At 39.8% G+C, this 20231-nt stretch overlaps 1 protein-coding gene across 6 annotated transcripts in view; it reads right to left on the bottom strand.

The window, feature by feature from the left end:
- Positions 1 to 20231, bottom strand: part of Gk (glycerol kinase) — a 92501-nt gene that overhangs the window by 56859 nt on the left and 15411 nt on the right. For all 6 annotated transcript variants that reach the window (XM_017795507.2, XM_029558438.1, XM_029558440.1 and 3 more), the window contains exons 2-4: positions 17752 to 17825; positions 16804 to 16910; positions 4908 to 4985 (exon numbers count right to left, since the gene is read on the bottom strand). In XM_017795507.2, the coding sequence (XP_017650996.1) occupies positions 4908 to 4985; positions 16804 to 16910; positions 17752 to 17825 (259 nt within the window). The remainder of the gene's footprint in view (positions 1 to 4907; positions 4986 to 16803; positions 16911 to 17751; positions 17826 to 20231) is intronic.

The raw sequence follows: 20231 nt of genomic DNA, 5'->3' as shown, positions 1-20231 counted from the left end.
AAATAATAAATAAATAAGTAAATGGATTGAATTCAAGGTTCATCCAAGTCTTTCAACAGATGACCACTGACCCATATATAACTAACATGTTTGAAAAGGAACAAGGTCAGCCACTGTGTAAAATTGTAATACTAGGCATGTGGGATGGCTCACACCTGTAATCCCAGTGCCCAGGAGACTGGGGGAGCAGGATAAGGAATTTGAGGGTACCCAGGGTTACAAAGAGAAACCCTACCACAAAAAACAAAGGAAAAATAAATAAAATACCTTGTAACACTGTATGTATGTATGTGTATATATATATATATATATATATATATATATGTTTAAGGGAAAATTGAATCCAACATTCTAGGAGCCAGGGAGATGGCTCAGTGGGCAAAATTTTTGCAACACATGCGTGAGAGAATCTGAGTCGAATCCCCAGCAGCCATGTAAAAACAGCAGGTACTACAATGTACACCTTTAATCCCAGTGCTGAAGAGAAGTAAGCAGGAGGATCCTGGAGCTCACTGGCTAGCCAGTCTAGGCAAATTGGCAAGCTCCAGGTTCAATAAGAGACTCATGTCTCAAAAAATAAGGTGAAGGGCTGGCAAGAGGTCTCAGTAGGTAAGGGCACTTGCCACCAAGCCTTGCGGCCAGGATCCCACCTCCAGGACCCACATGGTGGAAGGAGAAAGCTGATTCCTACACTTTTGTATTTATTTATTATTAGACACGCTAAATACAACTGAATCATGCCTCCCTCACTCTACATTTGAACCACTTTGTTAATTTTGTGCTTCTTCATTACTAATCTAGTCTACTGTTTAACCTCAAACCCTTTTTAATAATTCTTCAAAGACAGCCAAGTGCCAGGTGTGGTGGCACACAACTTTAATTCCAACAGTCAGGAGGCAGAGGCAGGTGGGCCTCTGAGAGTTCTAGACCAGCCTGGTCTACATAGCAAATTCCAGGCCAGCTAGGGCTACAGGGAGACCCTGTCTCAAAAAGCCTGAATAAACAAATAAGCAAACAAACAAACAAACATAAAGGCAGTCAAGTTACATAGACCATGAATAAATGTTGGTTTTCAAAGAAATAGAAAAATGGGTGAGTGGAAGAAACCCCTTGGAAAAGAATATTTATGAACACCAACTGAGAGAAAAGTACCAGAAAGGCAAGGATAAATGAAGAGAAGCGACAAGCCAAAGGCCCCACTTTAAAGTCAGGGTTGCAAAGCCCTCGGCCACCCTCCAATGTGGTCATCATAATAAATGGCTGTGTCATAGCACAGTGGCTGAAAAACAGAAATGCAAAATGACAATCCTTCTTAGATACTACAAGAATTTACCTTATCTCAGAATTAACAAATTAATTCTAAAAAATATATGGCACATCTAAAAATAAGCCTTATGTGCCTATGGGACACACTGAACTTTTACCTGTGTTTCTAACTGTATCTGGTAGAAGAAATACCAGTGAGCACATAGTTTTATTGCAAGTAAGCACAGTCTTTATCCAGATTCAACCTGTTCAACCAATCTATGTTATGGTCACTACTGATACCCTAAAATTCTCTTGTTTTACGTATTACTATACTAGGGGTAAATATATTCACTACTTACCAAGCACACATGATAAAAAAGGAATGCTACATGAAAGGAATTTTTGTTATTCATTACATTTATTCATGGTGTGTGTGTGTGTGTGTGTATGTGTGTGTGTGTGCATATGTGTGTGTATATACACGTGCATGTGCCACAGCACATGTGGCAATCAGAGGACATTTGCAGGAATCTATCTCTCCTTCCACATGTGGGTCCCAGAAGTCGAACTTGGGTCATCTGGCTTGGCATCAAGCACTTGTGCCCACTGAGCCATCTCATTGGCCCAGCGCATCTTTTTTTTTTTTTTTGAAGGCAAATACAATCTGTTCTTATTTGCTTGTTTTAATAAATATTTCTCATAAGTTATAATTCAATAAGTAATAACAGGAAAGTAAAAGAACAGGTCAGAATGACAGAGCTTTACAGGAGGAAGAGGAAAAGGAAGAAAACTAGTACTGTAAACTAATTGTTTTGTTTAGACAGGGTCTTGTGTTGCATGCTGGCCATAAACTCATTATGTAGCTGACAGTGAACTTGAACTCCTGATTATCCTGCCTCCATCTCCCAAGTACCAGGATTAAAGGTACTTTATTATTAAAGGTATTATGTATGTCTTGGACTGAATGTTTCTGTCACAGAAAAAAAAAAATTCTCGTTGAAATCTTAACCCCCAAATTTGAAGGAAGCCTTTGGAAAATGATTAGGTCATGACCCCAGAGCCTTTTCAATGGATAAGTGCACTTCTACAGAGACTGGAAAGGATTTGCTTTCTTGTACTTTGCTCTCAAGTATATGATGACCCAAGACAGTCACTGAAAACCAGGATGTAGGCCCTCACCAGACTAGATCGCCTCGCACCTTGATCCCAAACTTCTACCCTCCACAACTATGATAAATCATTTCCGCTGAGTGAGCTGCCTAGACTTTGGTATCTTTGTTCTAGTGGTCTGAACTAAAACAGAGAACGTAAAAAGTATAAGAACCAGATCATAATAGAAACTGAGTCGAAGAAGTTTGGTGACAAATACGTGGTTTTCTTTCCATTAATCTCATCTGATCTTGCTTCATTTAGAATAAAGCTGTTAGAGATTTATTATGATAAATTTCCAAATGAAGACCATATGATACTTTAGTGTTTATCCAATTGAAATAAATTTGGAGGAGGAATGTATCCCTATAATCATTAAGCAGCTTCTCTCCCTAATTACCCCCTTTCTATCCTTTACTTCTAGTTCAATTTCTCCTTCTAGCTTCCAAATTCTTACCCTTAGCTTCTGTGACAAAAATGGAAAGCTATAGGCTTCCTAGTTTGTCAAAAGATGCCTGGGGTCATCACAGAACATGGAACATACAAAAGCACCTCATCCTTTGTTGAATTAATTGTACATTTATTCCCAGAGTGAAATCATCTACAATAAAGTACGATGATCACATCTGTGTTGGCAACTTTCAAGTCAACACTGAAAGTAATCTAAAACCAAGAGTGGTGTTGCATACCTGTAAACTAGGCACTTGGGACTTGGAGGAAGATCAGAGTTCAAGGCCAGCACTGGACACATAAAACACTGGCTTTAAAAAAAAATGGCTGGCAAGATGAAAGAAGAGAACCAACTGCAGCAGGCTGTCCTCTGAACACCATATGCATGCCATGGCATGCATGCCCACCACCCTCCCTACAAAATAAATAAATAACAAATAAATAGATACATAAATGTATTGCAAAATTGCAAAAGGTAATCTAATTTCTAGATTTCTAAAATCTAACAGCCTAGAAATTAGTTTCAATCAGAAGTTTAATAACTCACACAGAACAGAAAGCTATTTTTCCTCCCTTGATATTACTTAATTTCAGCTCTCAGAAGTAGAATTTATTTCTCCTTCATCTTTTTTGTTATGCAGTATTGGAGTTTTATTAAAGATATTTTAATATAGACTTTAAGCATGCTTGCTACGAGGAAGAGAAATACTCAGAAAGAAAGATACAACCCAGAGCATGGGTGTGAGCTTTTCAAAAAAAGTCACCACTTCAGATTGATGACCTATCTGTCATAAGGGCTCTGGCCTGTCCTTCCTCTGACAGGTCTTGCCAGTTTGCCTTCTCTTCATTCTCACTGTACTAATCTCAGTAACTCATTAGCAGTTTCAATTATAGCTTCTACTGCACAGAAAAATCTCGTCTTTTTAGACACATTTAGATTCACATGTTTCTCATGTGTTTAACTTTCCTGTTTTGTTTGCTTGTTTTTGTTTTTTGAGACAGGGACTCCCTGTTGCTCCAGCTGACCTGGAAAGTACTGTGTAGACTAGGCTGGCTTCAGTCTCACAGATCCAGCTGCCTCTGCTGGGATTAAAGATAGGTGTGTGCCAACAAGCCTGGCTTCTTTCCAGTTTCATATTCCCTTCCTTTTTGAAAAGCATTGTTTCCCTTCTTTATAAGCATATTACAATAATTAGATATTATTTTACTTTTCTTTTTTTCTTGTTTTGGTCTTTTGAGACAGGGTCTTACTTTATAGCCTTAGGTGGCCTAGAACTTGCTATGTATGTAGCCCAGGTTGGCCTTGAACCTGAGGCACTCCTCCTGCCTCAGATCTTGAATTACAGGCATGTGCCACCACACCCAGTATGATTTCCTATTTCTGACACAAGCCTTTTAGTGACTATTGCTTTAGAACACAAATTTTCCTTTTAGGAAGTAGTGATATCATTTATTGCTCAACAAATGTCATATGCTAAGTATGATACTAAAAACTACTCAGGGACATTTACATCTACGAACTGACACCTAAAGGCAATATACCCAAGATTTTGAAGGTTTCAGCACCTGATGGCACAACTAAATCCATATAAGCAACAGCTAAAAGTCTCACGATTCATCTTAATAACTTTAGGAAAGAAATTCAAATTCCTAGAAAGAACAAATATACAAACACTTGATAGATAACTTTGAACACTGGCAATATTGATTCTCCAGGGTAAGAGGGAGAAAGATCTCTTTTAGATGTCAGGAACGCAGGGGTCATAAAACAGTTACGACGATATCCATCCGTTTACGTAATACAATACATAATACAATACATTTATGTAATCAGCAAAAGGAGAGAGCAAGGGACAGAGCTAATTCAATATGTGAATAAATATGATCTGAAAATTGTAAATATAGAAAAGCTAAATATAGAAAAGCTCAGAGGACTCTGGTGCTCAAACCATCAGATTAGAGAAAACATGCATGCAAGGTTTTGCAGACAGATTTTTTAGTGTGACCACTTTGCAAATGGAGTGAGGCCCTGTGCTGAACCTCCATGCATGATGGCTTACCCACAGCATTGTAGAGAGGCTCTCCAGTGAGCTTGTCCCAGACTACTGTGGTTTCCCTCTGGTTGCTGACACCAATGGCTTTAAGGAGAAAGTTAAACAGAAGGAACAGAAAATTAAAATGGCTTCAGGAGATAGCTCTTTTCTTTTCTACATAATTTATTGAGAATTTTATACAGGCATATAAGCATATAAGGTGTTTTGATCAAAACCATGCCCACTCCCTCCTCTCCAACATCTTATCTTTTCTTATAGGAACAAATAAACATAAATTTTTTTAAAAAATGAATTTTTCTTTTGAGACAAGGTCTCCCGTGACCCCAAACCCAGGTAGGCACTCCCAGAACTTATCACCCCTGCCTGCCAACCACCCCACTCACTATGCCACCCTGGGACATTGGGGTCCCCCAGTCCAGCCTCCACTCCACCTACTTCCACCTGAGGTCAGTGTGTGGTATCTTGCACCTGGCCTCCAGGGAACACCATTCACTCCCACTGTGAACCCAGCCCCTGCCACCCAAGTACCACCTATAGTCCAGTGAGCCCTCCATAGACTTCTGGACATTGGCAGTGAGAATCTTCTAACCCTACAGAAGGTTTCCTCATGAGCTTAGAAGTACATCTATCCCTACCTGTGCTGGGACCACTTCTGACACCCCATTCACATATCAACACAGAGCTGCCCCAAGACTGAGCCCAAAGCACCATTCAGGTGGTCTACAACCTGACAAATTGAGCTAACAGCAAATAAGGATCCAAACACCCACACAACAAAGGTGACACCGGATATCCATACCAAGAAAAACCACTAATGGCCCAACTCCAGATGCCTAGGTTTTGTCACAAAATGCAAACAAGATGAATAAACAAGACAATATGTCTCCTCCAGAAATGAGTACACCTATCATAATGGTCCCGGAGAAAAGCAACTTAATTGAGGCACAAGACAATGATCTCAAAATAGCAATTATAAATATGTTCAAGGAACTCAAAGAGGATATACACAAATTCTGGAATGAAGACTGAAAAGACACAAACAGCTGAATGACAAAAAAGCAATTCAAGATGTGAACACAGAATTTAATAAAGAGAATTTCTTTGTTGTTGTTGTTGTTGTTTGAGACAGGATCTCCCTGGAGCTCCAGATGGCTGGGAACTCAGTGTGTAGACCAGAGTGGCCTAGATCTCACTGAGATCTGCCTGCCTCTGCCTCCTGAGTACTGGAATTAAAGTTGTGCACCACCACACTTAGCCTGAGATAGAACTTCTAAAGAAAAGCCAAACTGATACAAAACTTGATATGAGAAATTCAGTCTGTGAAATAAAAACTCAGTGAAAAGCTTCGCCAATAGAATGGATCAGGTGAAAGACTATAAAGGCTTGAAGACAAGAAGATGGAGTGTGCTGGATAACTTCAGCTGTCAACTTGGTAATACCTGGGTAGAGGGAGCCTCAACTTTTCTTCATTGGACTGGCCTGTGTCCATGTCTGTGGGGCATTTTCTTGATTGTTGAGTGATGTGGGAGGGCCCAGCCCACTATGGTGGTGCCACTCCTGGGCAGGTGGTCCTGTATTGTATAAGAAAGTATGCTGAGCATGGGCCAGGGGAGCAAGCTAGTAAGCAGCGTTCCTCCATGTCCTGTTGTGCTTCAGTTCCTGCCACCAGGTTCCAGCCCTGAGCTCCTACTTTGACCTCCATCAGTGATGAACTGTGACCCAGGCGATGTAAGATAAAATAAACCCTTTCCTCCTCAAGTTGATTTTGGTCAGTATATTTATCACATCAAAAAAAGGTAACAAAGATATAGAAGAATAAGCTCACTCACTCAAGCAAAATGTTAAATCTAAAACATCCCAGGAATAGAACATGCAGAAACTGTGGGACACTATCAAGTAAGTTAGACATAAATAACATACAATATCTAAGATTATGAAAAATTTGAGTTTTTAAATTTATTAGAATAGAAATATAAATGTTTACATAAAAAAAACTTAAAAAAGACAAAACCTACCAATCACAGGTATTGAAGAAACCAATACCATCTTATTCAGATCTGTTGCATTCTGCTAAGTCAGAAATTCTCAGACTTGATAGTTCTTTTAGAATCACCTGAGGAATGTTATAAAAAAATACCAATGACCAGCCAGGCCTGGTGGCACATGCCTTTAGTCCCAGCACTTGGGAGGCAGAGGCAGGCAGATCTCTGTGAGTTTGAGGCCAGCCTGGTCTACATAGTGAGTTGCAGGCTAGCTGGGGATGCAGGGATCACAGAGATCTGGCTACTTCTGCCTCCCGATTGCTGGCACTTAAAGGCGTACACCACCATGCCAGGCTCCGCATTGATAGTCTTACTATCACCAGGTGATTCTAATGTGCATCCCAGGTAGAACTCACTGAACTACAGGACTGAGATCTTCCAGAATTTAAATTAGGACATTATAGGCCATATAATCAACAACAACTTACGCTCAAACTATCTATCATGTGATCAACCAGGCAGAAATTCCAGTGACAAGATAATAATTATTACATAATTCAAAGCTGATTGGACAACTTTGGTATTGAAACAAGATTCTAGTTAGGCATGATGGATCACAACTATAATCCTAGCACCTTTGACACTACAGCAGGAAGATTACAAGTTTGAGGCCAGCCTGGGATACAGTGTGAGATCCTGTCTCAAAAAAATATCCTGAGGCATGGAACATAAATCACTGAGAGAATACTTGCCTAACACAAGTGAGCCCTGGTTTTGATCACCAGGAAAAAACACGCATACATACACATATATATGTATATTCTTATTTTATATATAAAATTATATATGTATATATAATTTTCCTTATAGCGTCTAAGTATAGCTATTAACCATATACTTTGGAGAGATATATATGATAATCCTCCTTCCATGTGCCAGGATATCAAAAACTTGAAGTAACTACTTTTCCCTCAAGTCTTCCAGTTGCTTTCAATTCCTTCTGCCTCCATATGGTATGGTGTAAGGTCCATAAATCACTAAAACCTATAATTTTTAAAAGCCCCTTCATTACTGCCTCTAGGAAGATACAACTCTCTGTCTATATTTCAAATCTTGCATCAATAATATACAATACTAACATTCTGAGCAGCGGAGAGCTGAGGGGAACCAACAGAGCCCTTGTTTTACTACTAGTTGCCCAATGAAGATTTACTTATTTAATATATTTTCTAGTTGTAAAAGATTACTGAAATTCTGCTCCAAAGAAACTTAAGAGAAATAGCAATAAGAAAAGATCTTAAGTTTTTATTATTGTTAATTATGGAACACAAAATGTTTGTAGAATGAGCACTGGGGATTTACTGAATTGGTAGAGTACTTCCCCTAGCAAGCAGGAAGCCCTGGGCTCGATCCCAAAAACTGCATAAATCTGAGTGTGGTTGCATATGCCTGTAATCCCAACATTCAAGAGGGAGAAGCAGAAGGACCAGGAAGGAGTTCAAGGTCATCCTTGGCTATGTAGTGAGGTCAAGGAGGACCAGGTCCACATGAAATTCTGCCTCAAAAAAAAAAAAAAAAAAAAACAGAGCCAGTGAGATACCGCTCAGTGGGTAAAGGGGCTTGCCACCAAGTTGACAACCCAAGTTTGTCCCCTGGGACCCATAAGATGGGAGACAACCAAGTCCTGCAAGTAGTTTGCAGAACGCCACATACATACCATGGCAAACATATGCCCACACATATACACAAATAAATAAATGCAGTAAAAAATTTAAAAATGCCAGGTGTAGTGGGTGCATGCCTGTAATCCCAGAACTTGAGAGGTAGAGGCAGGAGGATCAGGGGTTTAGGGTTATTCTTGGCTACATAGTGAGTTTGAAGGCAGCCTAGGCTACATGAGATCCTATCTCCAAAACATCAAAATGTTCCTTTAAAAACATTCATCTAGGGCCTGGAGATATGGCTCAGCAGTTAAAAGCACTGGGTGCTCTTGCAGAGGACTTGGGTTCAATTCCTAGCACCCACATGGTGACTAACAACTGTCCATAGCTCCAGTTCCAGGGGATCTGACATTCTCTTCTGGCCTCCGCAGGCGTTGCATGACACAGGTACACTTACAAGCAGGCAATACACTCATATACATAAAAATAAAACATTCATCTAGCCAGGCATGGTGGTGCACACCTTTAACCTCAACACTCATGGGACAGAGGCAGGTGATTCTCTGTGAATCCTTGTCTACATACTGAGTTTCAGACTAGCTGGGCTATAAGGAGACCCTGTCTCAAAAAAGACAAACCACACAAACCAACTACAACAGCAAAAAAGCCCAAAACAGAAACACTCATGTGCACATGGTGGCCCATGCCTTTAACCCCAGCATTCAGGATAAAAGAGTCAGGAGGATCTCTGGGAGTTTGAGGCCAGCCTGGTCTATATAACAAGTTCCAAACCAGCCAGGGCTATACAGTGAGACCCTATCTCAAAAAAAATTCATTTTTTATTTTAATTTGTGTGTTTACTGGGGGATGGGAGTGGGTATGTGCACATGAGTGCAGGTACCTGTGCAGCCCAGAAGAGGGCGTCAGATCCCACCTGGAACTACAGTTACAGGTAGTTGTGAGGTGCCCACTGTGGGTGCTGGGAACCAAACCTGTGTCCTCTGCCAGAGCAAACTTAACTGCTAAGTCAACTCTCCAGTCCCTGAACCCCCCAAAAAATTTTTAAGAAAATAAAAGGTGTGTCTGGAACTTAACAGGATACCATCCTGATATGTAATAACAGCAGGAGGTCGGGTTCACAGCACAGGAGGCAGGAAGAAGTAGGACAAAAGACTCCCCTTGTGAAGGGGTGGAGTCATGAGATCCATGTGTTATATACAGGGACAAGAGGTGAAGAAATTAAGGTCTCAGAACCTCCACTACTTCTGATGTAGCAGGCAGGTTACAGACTGAAATAGGGTCATGTAAATGAGTCCGGTAGTATATACCTGTAGTCTTAGCACTGAAGATGCTAAGGCAAGATCATTGAGAATTTGAGGCCAGCCCAGACTACATAGCAAAACTATGTCATGGAAGATTATTCAGTGGAGCTTAGGCTCTCCAAAGCCAAATATTTGGTGTTCAAATTCCAGTCTTTTATTTATTTATTTTCCGTGTATGACTGTTTTCCCTGCATGTACATAAGTGCACTACATGCACACAATGCCCATGGAATACAGAAGAGGGCATCAGATCCCCTGGAACGGGAGTTAAGGATGGTTGTTAGCTGCCATGTGAGTGCTAGGAACAGAACCTGGATCCTCTGCAAGAGCAGCCAGTGCTCTTAACTGCTGAGCCACGTTTCCAGCCCCTTTATTCCAATCTTGAGTCCTCTCCTTTGTTTCCTCATAGTTTTATTTCCTGTAAAATGGAGAAAGTAAAATTCCTCACCTTACAATGATGTCACTTATCTTTAAAAAGTATTGAGTAAATGTGAGTCATTACCATCATGGAGGACAGAGTACAGTGATAGCTGTAGATAATGAGACTGAACTGAGCAGGGCAGATAAGGGAATTCCTCAGAATCCCCAAGGACACAACAGGACCTCAGCAAAGGGTGGCTACAGTGGAATATTATGAACAGAATTTTTTAATGAAAACTTCCTAATATGAAACCACAACAAATTCACAGCCAACTAGAGGAGTTTTCCTCCTCACTAATTTTCCTGTAAAGCAGCTGGCTGCTCTTTTCAGTCACACTCCTTGAGTCATATGTCTGTCATGCTACCTTTATTGGCTCCTTCTGACTCATATTCAGAATCTAATCTAGAGTTATTTCCATCTGATTCTCTGGGCCTGGATTCCTCCCTGACCACTCCCTACTTTCTCCTATATCTTAATTCCATTCCTTTGTGCCAAAATTGCTTTCCTTGCAGACAATCAAAGTCCAGTGAAATAGTTTTTCAGGATCCTCTTGTAGCCACACTTTAATTACCCATTCTTCCACAGTGCACACAGGCCTCACACAATTAAACTAGCTATAATCTAGCATCCAGAGCCTGGCATGGTTTCTCATGTCTGCAGTCCTAGCACATTTTGGTGGCAAGGGAAAAGGGACTGCTCTGGGTTTCCGGCCAGACTGGGATACATATTTCATTCCAGACCAGTTTGGGTGACATAGTTTGTTTATTTGTTTATTATTTATTTATTTATTCATTCATTCATTCATTCATTCATTCATAAACAGAGTCTCATTCATTCATTCATTCATTCATTCATTCATAAACAGAGTCTCATTGTGTAGCCCTTCCGTGGTGGCATATGCCTTCTAGTACTTGGGAGACAGAGGCAAGCAGATCTCTGTGAATAGAGATCTCCACATAGCAAATTCCAGGCCAGCCAGGGCTATATAGTGAGACCCTGTTTTTAAAAAGTTATAATCGCTGAGTGTGGTGGTGCATGTTTAACCCCAGCACTTAGGAGTCAGAGACAGGTGGATCTCTCTGAGATCAAGGCCAGCCTGGTCTACATAGTGAGTTTCAGGCAAGCTGTGGCTACAGGGAGACCCTGTCTCAAAAAGACAAAAAAAAGTTATAATCACAGGCCTGGAAGGATGGCTCACTAGTTAAGAGTACTGGCTGCTCTTGCAGAGGACCTGGGTTCCCATCACCCAAATGGCAGCTAACAATTGTCAGTAACTCCAGTTCCAAAGGATCCAACTCCCTCTTCTGACCTCCATGGGCACTGCATGATATGGGTGTTCTTACATGCAAAACACTCAAACACATAAAATAAAATAAATTGAAGTTACAATCACAATTAAGAAGATATGCTTAGAAAAAAAAATTCACTGGAAATACTCAAAAAGTATTAATAATTATTGTCTTGGTGGTATTATGGATGACATGAATCCTTTCAAAAATAAAAGCAGGCTGGGGGTATAGCTCAGTGCCTGTTACATGTAAGGCCCTGCATAGGATCCCTAGAACTCCAATGAGTAATTCAAACTATAGTTGGAACAAATTTTTTTAAAAACTGAAAACACAGAAAAAAATAAGAGCCTCAGAGAAAAGCTTTCTTGCTACTACAAGAATCATGTGGGAAGAGTTATATCACTTCTATGAAGCCTTCTAGACTGAGCATGGTGACACATGCCTATAATCCCAGAACTTGTGAAACTGAGGCAGGAGGATGGAGTTTGATACCACCCTGAGCTACATAGTGAGTTAGTGAGTTCAAGATCAGCCACATGGTCGGTTTCCAGCACACAAATAGCAGCTAACATCCATCTGTACCTCAGGGTATCTGATCCCCTATTCTGACCTCCACAGGATTGCACAACATGGGTGTACTTATGTACATACAGGCAATACACTCATACACATAAAATAATAAAACTAATTTAAAAATAAAGAACCTTTCTGATTTTCAGACAGTTAAAGATTATGTATAGTTTCCGCATGCCTTTAATCCCAGCACTTGGGAAGCAGAGGTAGGCAGATTTCTGTGAGTTGAAGGCCAGCCTGGTCTCCATAGCAAGTACCAGGCCAGCTGGGGCTACAGGGGGACCCTGCCTCAAAAAGACCAAAAAAAATAGATTATGTATAGTTTTCCATGAAAGAGGCATATTTGAAAAGAGCAAATAAGATATGGCTGCTGGTAGAAAGTTATTTCAGAGAAAAGGGCTTTTCTGAGAGCCCTGTGAGGCTCTGAAAGCATGAGTAGCATGAAAGTAAGATGCTGATGGAAGTGTTGAGTGCTAGTTAGGGTGAAGGAGTGGGTGTATGGGTTTTCCTTTTCTCTACCACCAAAACAACTGCTTGAGAACTTAATCCCTGAGAATTCTATGCCTTCATTTGTGAAGCAGTTTATGTTGTGTTTTGCTCCCATCACTGGAAAAGAATGAATAAGAATATCTGGCATACTTTTTTGCAATTCCTTTCTTGTAATTTCTTAAGTCCCTTCACAGGCCAACAGAGCTGGAGCTGCCTGACACTGTGCAGTCTATTGATTTACTTCAGGTCAGAATGCAGTATTCAACTACAGAGGAAATTCTAATTTGAGAGGCATTGTTCACAGTGAAGTTTAGTCAAAGAAACTTTTTTTAAAAAACATTTTATTATTAAAGACTGTTTCCTATTGTTCTTATCTTTCAGGTTATTTCTTTTCCTTTACCTCCCTGTTTCCTTTCCATTATCCTGGTTCCTGCAGTTATGTCCGGTTGCATACTTATTTATCAGAGTCTGATCCTAGGATCCACATATGAGGGAGAACATATCCATGCTCAGATGCCAAGGAGCTCAGAAAGTAACTGACTGTGACTAGTAATAATCAGATATAGAGAGATTAGAAACACATGTGCATCTTAGTGTCAATTGTATTAAAAATGAATTTTTCTGTATGAAACTGTGTATTTTAATAATGAAATGGAGATCTTTTTTAAAATTTAAAACCTCATTTAATTTTATGTCTTATAGGGTTTATACTGAGTACAATATTGTATAACTGTATTAATTCAACTGTAAACCTAAAAATTTACAGCCAATTTTGAAAGAGATGCATCTTAGCTCTGGCAATTGCTATTGAATATGTCAATGCTGTTGTAATGAAGTGTTTCTTCTAATTATATGGTTATCAAATAAAATTTTAAAATTTAATTTATTATTTTTATTTTATGTGTATGAGTGTATTGCCTGCATGTATGTGAGTGCACCCGTGTCGTGCAATGCCACGGAGTTCAGAAGAGGGCTTCGGATTCCCCTGAAACTGGAGTTAAGGACGATTCGTAGCTGCCATGTGGGTGCTGGGTATCGAACCCTGGTCCTCCACAAGAGCAGTCAGTGCTCTTAACTGCTAAGCCATCTCTCCAGCCCAAAAAGAAACTTTTTTATGCTGGAGTATTTAAGACAGGCTCTCAATTCAGTAGAGCAGTCTGGCCTCAAACTCAGTGGCAAACCTCTTGCCTCAGCCTCTGAAGTGCTAGGAATACAGACATATATTACCATGCCTAGCTTTGAAATCAATTAACTTCTTCCATTTTATGTGTATGCGTGTTTTGCCTGCATGTATGTAAGTGCACCTGTGTCATGCAGTTCCCATGGAGACCAGAAAAGGGCATCAGATCCCCTGGAACTGGAGTTATGGATGGTTGTCAGTGGTCATGTGGGTGCTGAGAACAAAATTCCGGTCCTCTGCAAGAGCAGCAAGTGCTCTTAACAGCTGACTCATCTCTCCAGCCAATGTCAGAAAACTTTCTGACAGATGAAGAGAACTAAAATCAATGAATCACGAATTTGTGAGAGATATACAGTCAGGTTTGATGAACTCTGTTAATGATTATCAGGTCAGACTAAACAATACTGCTGTCAGCTGGCAAAGCTAATTTACTTGCCGCACACAGGAAATATAAACTAAAAGTTTTGTGAGCTTATCATCAGTGTGGCTCAGAGGGAAAAAAATTGGCATAGCAGTTCTGAGAGCTGTGCTTTAATGCTATCTTCCAATAAACAGCTACCTGTTAGCTGCAATAAGTCCCTTCCCCTCACTGCAGCTAAAGGAAGTTGATCTAGATGACGGCTGATCCTCTACAGCTTTACAGCTGTGTTACCTAGAGTTCTACATAGGAAAGCCAAAGCTTGCCCCTTCCTACACCAATTCAGTCAACTATCGGGAAAACTGTAGCACACCTGACCTGGTATGGGAGGCATTACAAGGTGCTCTCATTCTTGGCTACAGGCTAATAGTTGCAAAGAGGTCACGTCAGCTTGATACGGATTGCATTTTGAATGAGCAGGCATGTAGAGAAGAGGACTGCATGTTTAAGTTCTACAGACCAACTATTGCAAGTAGAAGACAAGGCACTTGGAGAAGAGCTGTGTATCATCTTCACATACACTACAAAAACCAGAAAAAAAAATAAAGAATGGCATACAGGTGACCCAGGAAGGCCAACATATTACATTCCATGTTAGCTGTATTGCATCCAGCTTATCTGTCAGGTTGGTAGAAAAATGGTGTGCCTGTTAATTGTTTATGCTATTCAGACTGAGACTGTCCCAAAGAAACAATAGATAGCAAACATTTTGATGTACAATTTACTTAAAATTTGATGATTGTACTTCTACTTAGATAAAGGAATAAAAGGGTAGTTTTTAAACCTGCCTGGGCATGTTAGCACATGCCTGTAATCGAAGCAGAAGCAGATTCGCAGCCTGGGCTACACAGTGTGTTCCAGGCCAGCATGGGCTACCTAGCAAGTTCCAGACCTGCAAAGTAAGATCCTATCTAAAACCAACAAAAAACCAACACCACCACCACCACCACCACCAACAACAACAACAACAAAAAATCAAAAAAGGAAATGCAATTAGGAAATAATCTTAGGAGTTCTGGTAAGTCTCAGAGCTGAGCTAACAATCAAAGCACCACTATTTACATGGAGAGGTGGTTCCTTCTATCCATAGTCAAATTATCTAAGCAAGAAAAAGACAACACTAGGAATAGTAATTCCAGCAGAGGCAATAAAATCACAGCAAATCTTAGGCAAGATAAGGCTATTTAGCAAGACCTTGTTTCAAAAAAAAAAAAAAAAAATCAACCAAAAAACCCAACAACATAAAACAAGCTTCAAGAGACCTCAGGGACAGCAATTATTACATCACCTTTCTCTCTGTATAAATAAATAAAAAGCTAAATATAGGTAAGCATTCTACTAGAAACTAGAAGTTCATAGAGAAATCTGCAATAACCTCATACTTTCAAGCATTTATTTCAGAGAAATGCTATTAAGTGTTTAGATTTCAAACACTCCTCCCTCAACTGTTCCTTCTCCTAGTCTTTCTCTTTTCAGTAAAAGGCATTCGGCCCCATTGTAGGTGCATCACCAAATAAAATGAAGCAGGAGCTGGAGAGCTGGCTCAGTGGCTACGAGCACTGACTGCTTTTCCAGAGGACCTGGATTTGATTCCCAGCACCCTCGTCGCAGTCAACACTTGTCCTTAACTCCAGTTCCAGGAGATCCAATGGCCTCTTCTGGTCTCCGCCAACACTGCATGGACATGGTGCACTTAGAGACAGGCAAAACACTCATACACATAAAGGAAAAATAAAATAAAAAACCTGAAATCTCCTCTTTGACCTATCTCTTCCCCTGGCTTAGTACTGCCTCTACTACCCTGATATCTAATCCATCAGCAAGTATTGGCCCTACCTGCTGGCCACCATGTCACCACTGCACATCAAACGGCCAGACTGTCCCGGAGTTTCTACAGCAGCCTCACATTGGTCTCTCTGTGTCTACCTTAGGCCAATAGACTCCACTTTCAAACACAAGGTATGGACTTGTCTTTGATGGCAAGTCATGACCTTTTCTCTGTGATACTAAAACTAACATTCAAACTCCTAAATATGGCTGACAAGTCCCCACTGATTTTGCCAATTTCAACTTCCTGAAATCACTTACCTACCCAATCTTGCCCTTCAACTTGCTTTCACTGTCCTTTTGACATGCTGGTCTTTTTGGGTCCCTGGACTATCTCAATGCATTTTCAACTCAGTGTCTTTGCATGTGATGTTTACTTTTCTTCAAACATTCTCAAAGTCAGTCACATGGCTGGCCCCTTTGAAATCTCAGCAATGGAATTGTGACCTCCTAAGGCTAAAGTAAGGCCCTCCAGACACACCTCATCATGTCCCTGATTTTTTTTTTACTTTCAACATGGAGCATATTAGTATCTTAAATTAACTTGTATTGTCTTCTTTGCTATTCATGTTTACCAGAATAAAAGGTCCGTAAGAGGGGACTGAATTTTCCTATTCATTGCTGTGCCCTCAAATTCTGCAACAAGTTCTCATGCGCACTCAATTATGAGCTGAAAGAATAAATCAATGAATTGGAATGACAGAGCCATACCACATGAGGAAAATATTCAATTAAAATACCTTTTATGTTTGAAATATCAATATTGAGCTGTCCAAGTTTTTCACATGTTTTCTCTATACACTCATAGACAGATTGCAGAATTTCCTTCGGGTCTTGTTCTACCCATCTTTGGGACAAAAAGAAAAAATATTAGTCTCCAAGAAATAAATATAAGCATAATATATATACATTGAAAAATTAAATTATGAGCATGTAGGTGGTACATAAGCGAAAGAAAATGAGGACAAGCAAGGCATATCTGTATCCTGCATTTAAAGCAATCAAGAAAAGCCTATTTTTCTTATTCTTTACATAATAATAATCCATCATTCCCAGGATGGTTATTGGCTAAGTGTAATGACTCATTCTTCTAATCCCAACATTTGGGAAGCTGAGGCAGGATAATTCCTTCAAGTTCTGGGCTATATTGGGAGGCACAGTGAGACTCCACCATCTCCAAAGCAAAAAAGAAAAAGAAAAGAAAAAAAAGACAAAATTAAAACATAAAACATGGGGCAGGAATGGTGGTGTATACCTTTAATTCTAGCCCTTGGGAGGCACAGGAGGTGGATCTCTATGCTTGGTCTACAGATCGAGTTCCACGCCAGCTGGTGTTATAGGGAAACCCTGAGTCACAAGATTCTGCCCCAAAATCTAAAACATTATCAGTGAAGTATTCATTATGTTAGTAACAAATGGAGACATAGAAATAAATGACTCCAAAGTTAAAGGAATATTTCTGATATTTAATACTCGTTTTATTATCATCCTTTTCTTTCTGTCACTGAATTACTAAGCCACCTATTGTTCAGACATGTTGCTTCTTTTCTTGAGCAATCCTAAGCTCTCAGGCTTTCACAGGAGGGTGTGTGGCCAAGTTTACTGTGCCAATGAACAGGGCACATGGGGTGAGATGAATCAATAAACATGACCTGGAAAAATTAGGAAATTTAGATTAGCAAACATACCCTTCTCTTGGGAATTCCTGTTTTATTTCCACTTGGTGATGACTGAGTAGTTCAGCTGTTTTTGAATTGAAAACCTGAAAAATACATTCCAGTGTAAGTATAAAAATGTAGATAGATTATCAAAACTGCTTAAAGGTACTTAGTAAATGAACTTCTTCACAGACAGAAAATGTCCAATCAGATGAAATGCCACCAAAGATGTTTGACTTGCTCTTCAGACAGAATCAAAAAATTACAGTTGCAGCATCAGAAATAACTTCTCCTAGCCAGGCAGGGTGGTGTCTCATGTCTGCCACCCCAGCACTCAGGAGACTGAAGAAGAAAGATCCAGAGTTTGACTTGAGCTACAATGTGACATTTTGTCTTTTAAAGGACAATTTCTCAGGGCTGGAGAGATGGCTCAGTGGTTAAGAGCACTGACTGCTCTTGCACAGGACCTGGGTTCAATTCCCAGCACCCACATGGTGGCTAACAACTGCTCGTAACTACAGTTCCAGGGAATCTGACACCTTCTTCTGACCTCTGCGGACACTGCACAACACGGGTGCACTCACACACATGCAGGCAACATACTCATATACATAAAATAAAAATAATAAAAAAATAAAAATAAAATAAAATAAATAAAAGACAATTTCTCAAAAAGAAATGAAAGAATTTCTCCTGAGATGATCTATAAACCTGGTCAACAGCTTGTGGTTGGGGAGCACATAGGCTCTAGAGGGAAACCTACTACTACTGTTTCACAAATGGACACAATAAACTGCCTTCTGCATACTGATGTATTGAGATGAGTGCTGTTTTCATCTTCTCCAGAAAGCTTCCCATAGCTGCAGGTGGAAGTTAATACAGAGACTCATTAGCAGTTAAAGTGCCAGGAATAAATATGATGATGGATTCCAAGACGTCAATATCACCCTTTCCAGGGCTCAGGTAACATTGTATAAGAAAGGATGAAAGGAATGTAAGAGGAGGATAAGGTGGTGTGCCTCAAAGAGATGTTTTCTGGACATTGTCATGGCCATTACCTCCATGAACTCACTGCAGCTGTAGTTACCTCCATAGGACCTGCACAAAATTGGGACCATCAATATTTCATCATAGATGGGGGAGGCACCACCCTCCTTGAGGAAGGAAGATGAGGAGGATGAGGAGGAGGAAGAGGCTGCTGGTATTTCTCTTCATTCCTAAATAAACCAAAATGGCTCTACAAAATGGCTCTCTGCTTATCCAAAAATTAATACATCAAACAATTAACAGTATGGATTTCCTATAGAGAATCAAATCTCCAAGAATATTAAGAGAGTTGATAGAATGGTGATAGTGACATCTTGGATGAAGAGACAGAAAGATGATGCATACCTGGGAATTCCTTTGAAGGGAAATACAGTGCTGCCTTTAGCTAGTTCTTATAAAGGAAAATAGAGCTCTGTGAGCAGAGAAAGAAGTGGTTACTGGAGGCCCCATCCAGCTAGGCACTCCCTTGGACATATCATGAATGTACCATGAATTCCTAACCCTTGATATAGAACATTCAAATCAGGGGATGAAAGCTAGCAAAGAAGTGTTATATAATCCATAAAAATTTCAATGTAGCAAACAACACTTTTTAAATTTTAGCAACATTTTTTTCATATATATTGCTTTCTACCCAGTAGTACCTATATTTGAGTACCAATGTTCTTACTCTTTTAGAATAAGAATGCATAATTTAATTAAAGTTAACTGCCCAAATCACTGTAATTATAGTAGTAAGTCACTTCTCATTAGTTTGGAAAACGTTTCTATTCTTCAGTTTCCTCTGGGAGAAAATTACCTGTTCAATGCAGGCTAAGAAAAGTGAAAGTAAGAAGAGAAAATTCTCTGTGACCAGTTGCTTCCTTCCCTTCCCATGATGCACACCACTTTTTCTGGGAAAGTGATAAACATAAAGCAAGAAGGCAAATTCTAAAGTTCTTTAAGGATATAAAATATCTTACAAGTCAAATGTTAACTCAACACAACTTTAAAAACAAAAGCCTGACAGAACCTCATGTCATGTTCTTATGATTTACAACTCAGCACTAAAGTATGTGTCTATGATATAGGCTCTATTTTCTGTGTTTAAGTTATTGGTATAATCCAGGACCTAGAATGGTACTTTGTACATTTGTTGAAGCTCTAAAAAATATGGTCCATTTTAAGTAGCTACTAGGAAATATTTGGCAAAAAAGAACAGCTGGATGTAGCGGCTCACATCTGTAATCTAAGAAGCTGGGAGGCAGAGGCGGGAAGATTGCTGCAAGTTTGAGGCTAGCCTAGTCTCATAGGCTTACATATGGAGCTCCAGGTAGACCAGGGGTACATAGGAAGATCCCACCTCAAACAACTAAAATAAAAATTTAAAAATTAAAAAAAAATTTTTTTAATTAAAAATTTAAAAAATGGTAGAGGTATGATAAGACCTGGTTTGAGCCCTACCCCCACATAAAATTGGATGC

This window comes from Nannospalax galili, unplaced genomic scaffold (assembly GCF_000622305.1).
Source record: "Nannospalax galili isolate Female #2095 unplaced genomic scaffold, S.galili_v1.0 scaffold7, whole genome shotgun sequence".
Classification (NCBI taxonomy): Eukaryota; Metazoa; Chordata; class Mammalia; order Rodentia; family Spalacidae; genus Nannospalax; species Nannospalax galili.
This window is presented reverse-complemented; position numbering and strand designations above follow the sequence as displayed.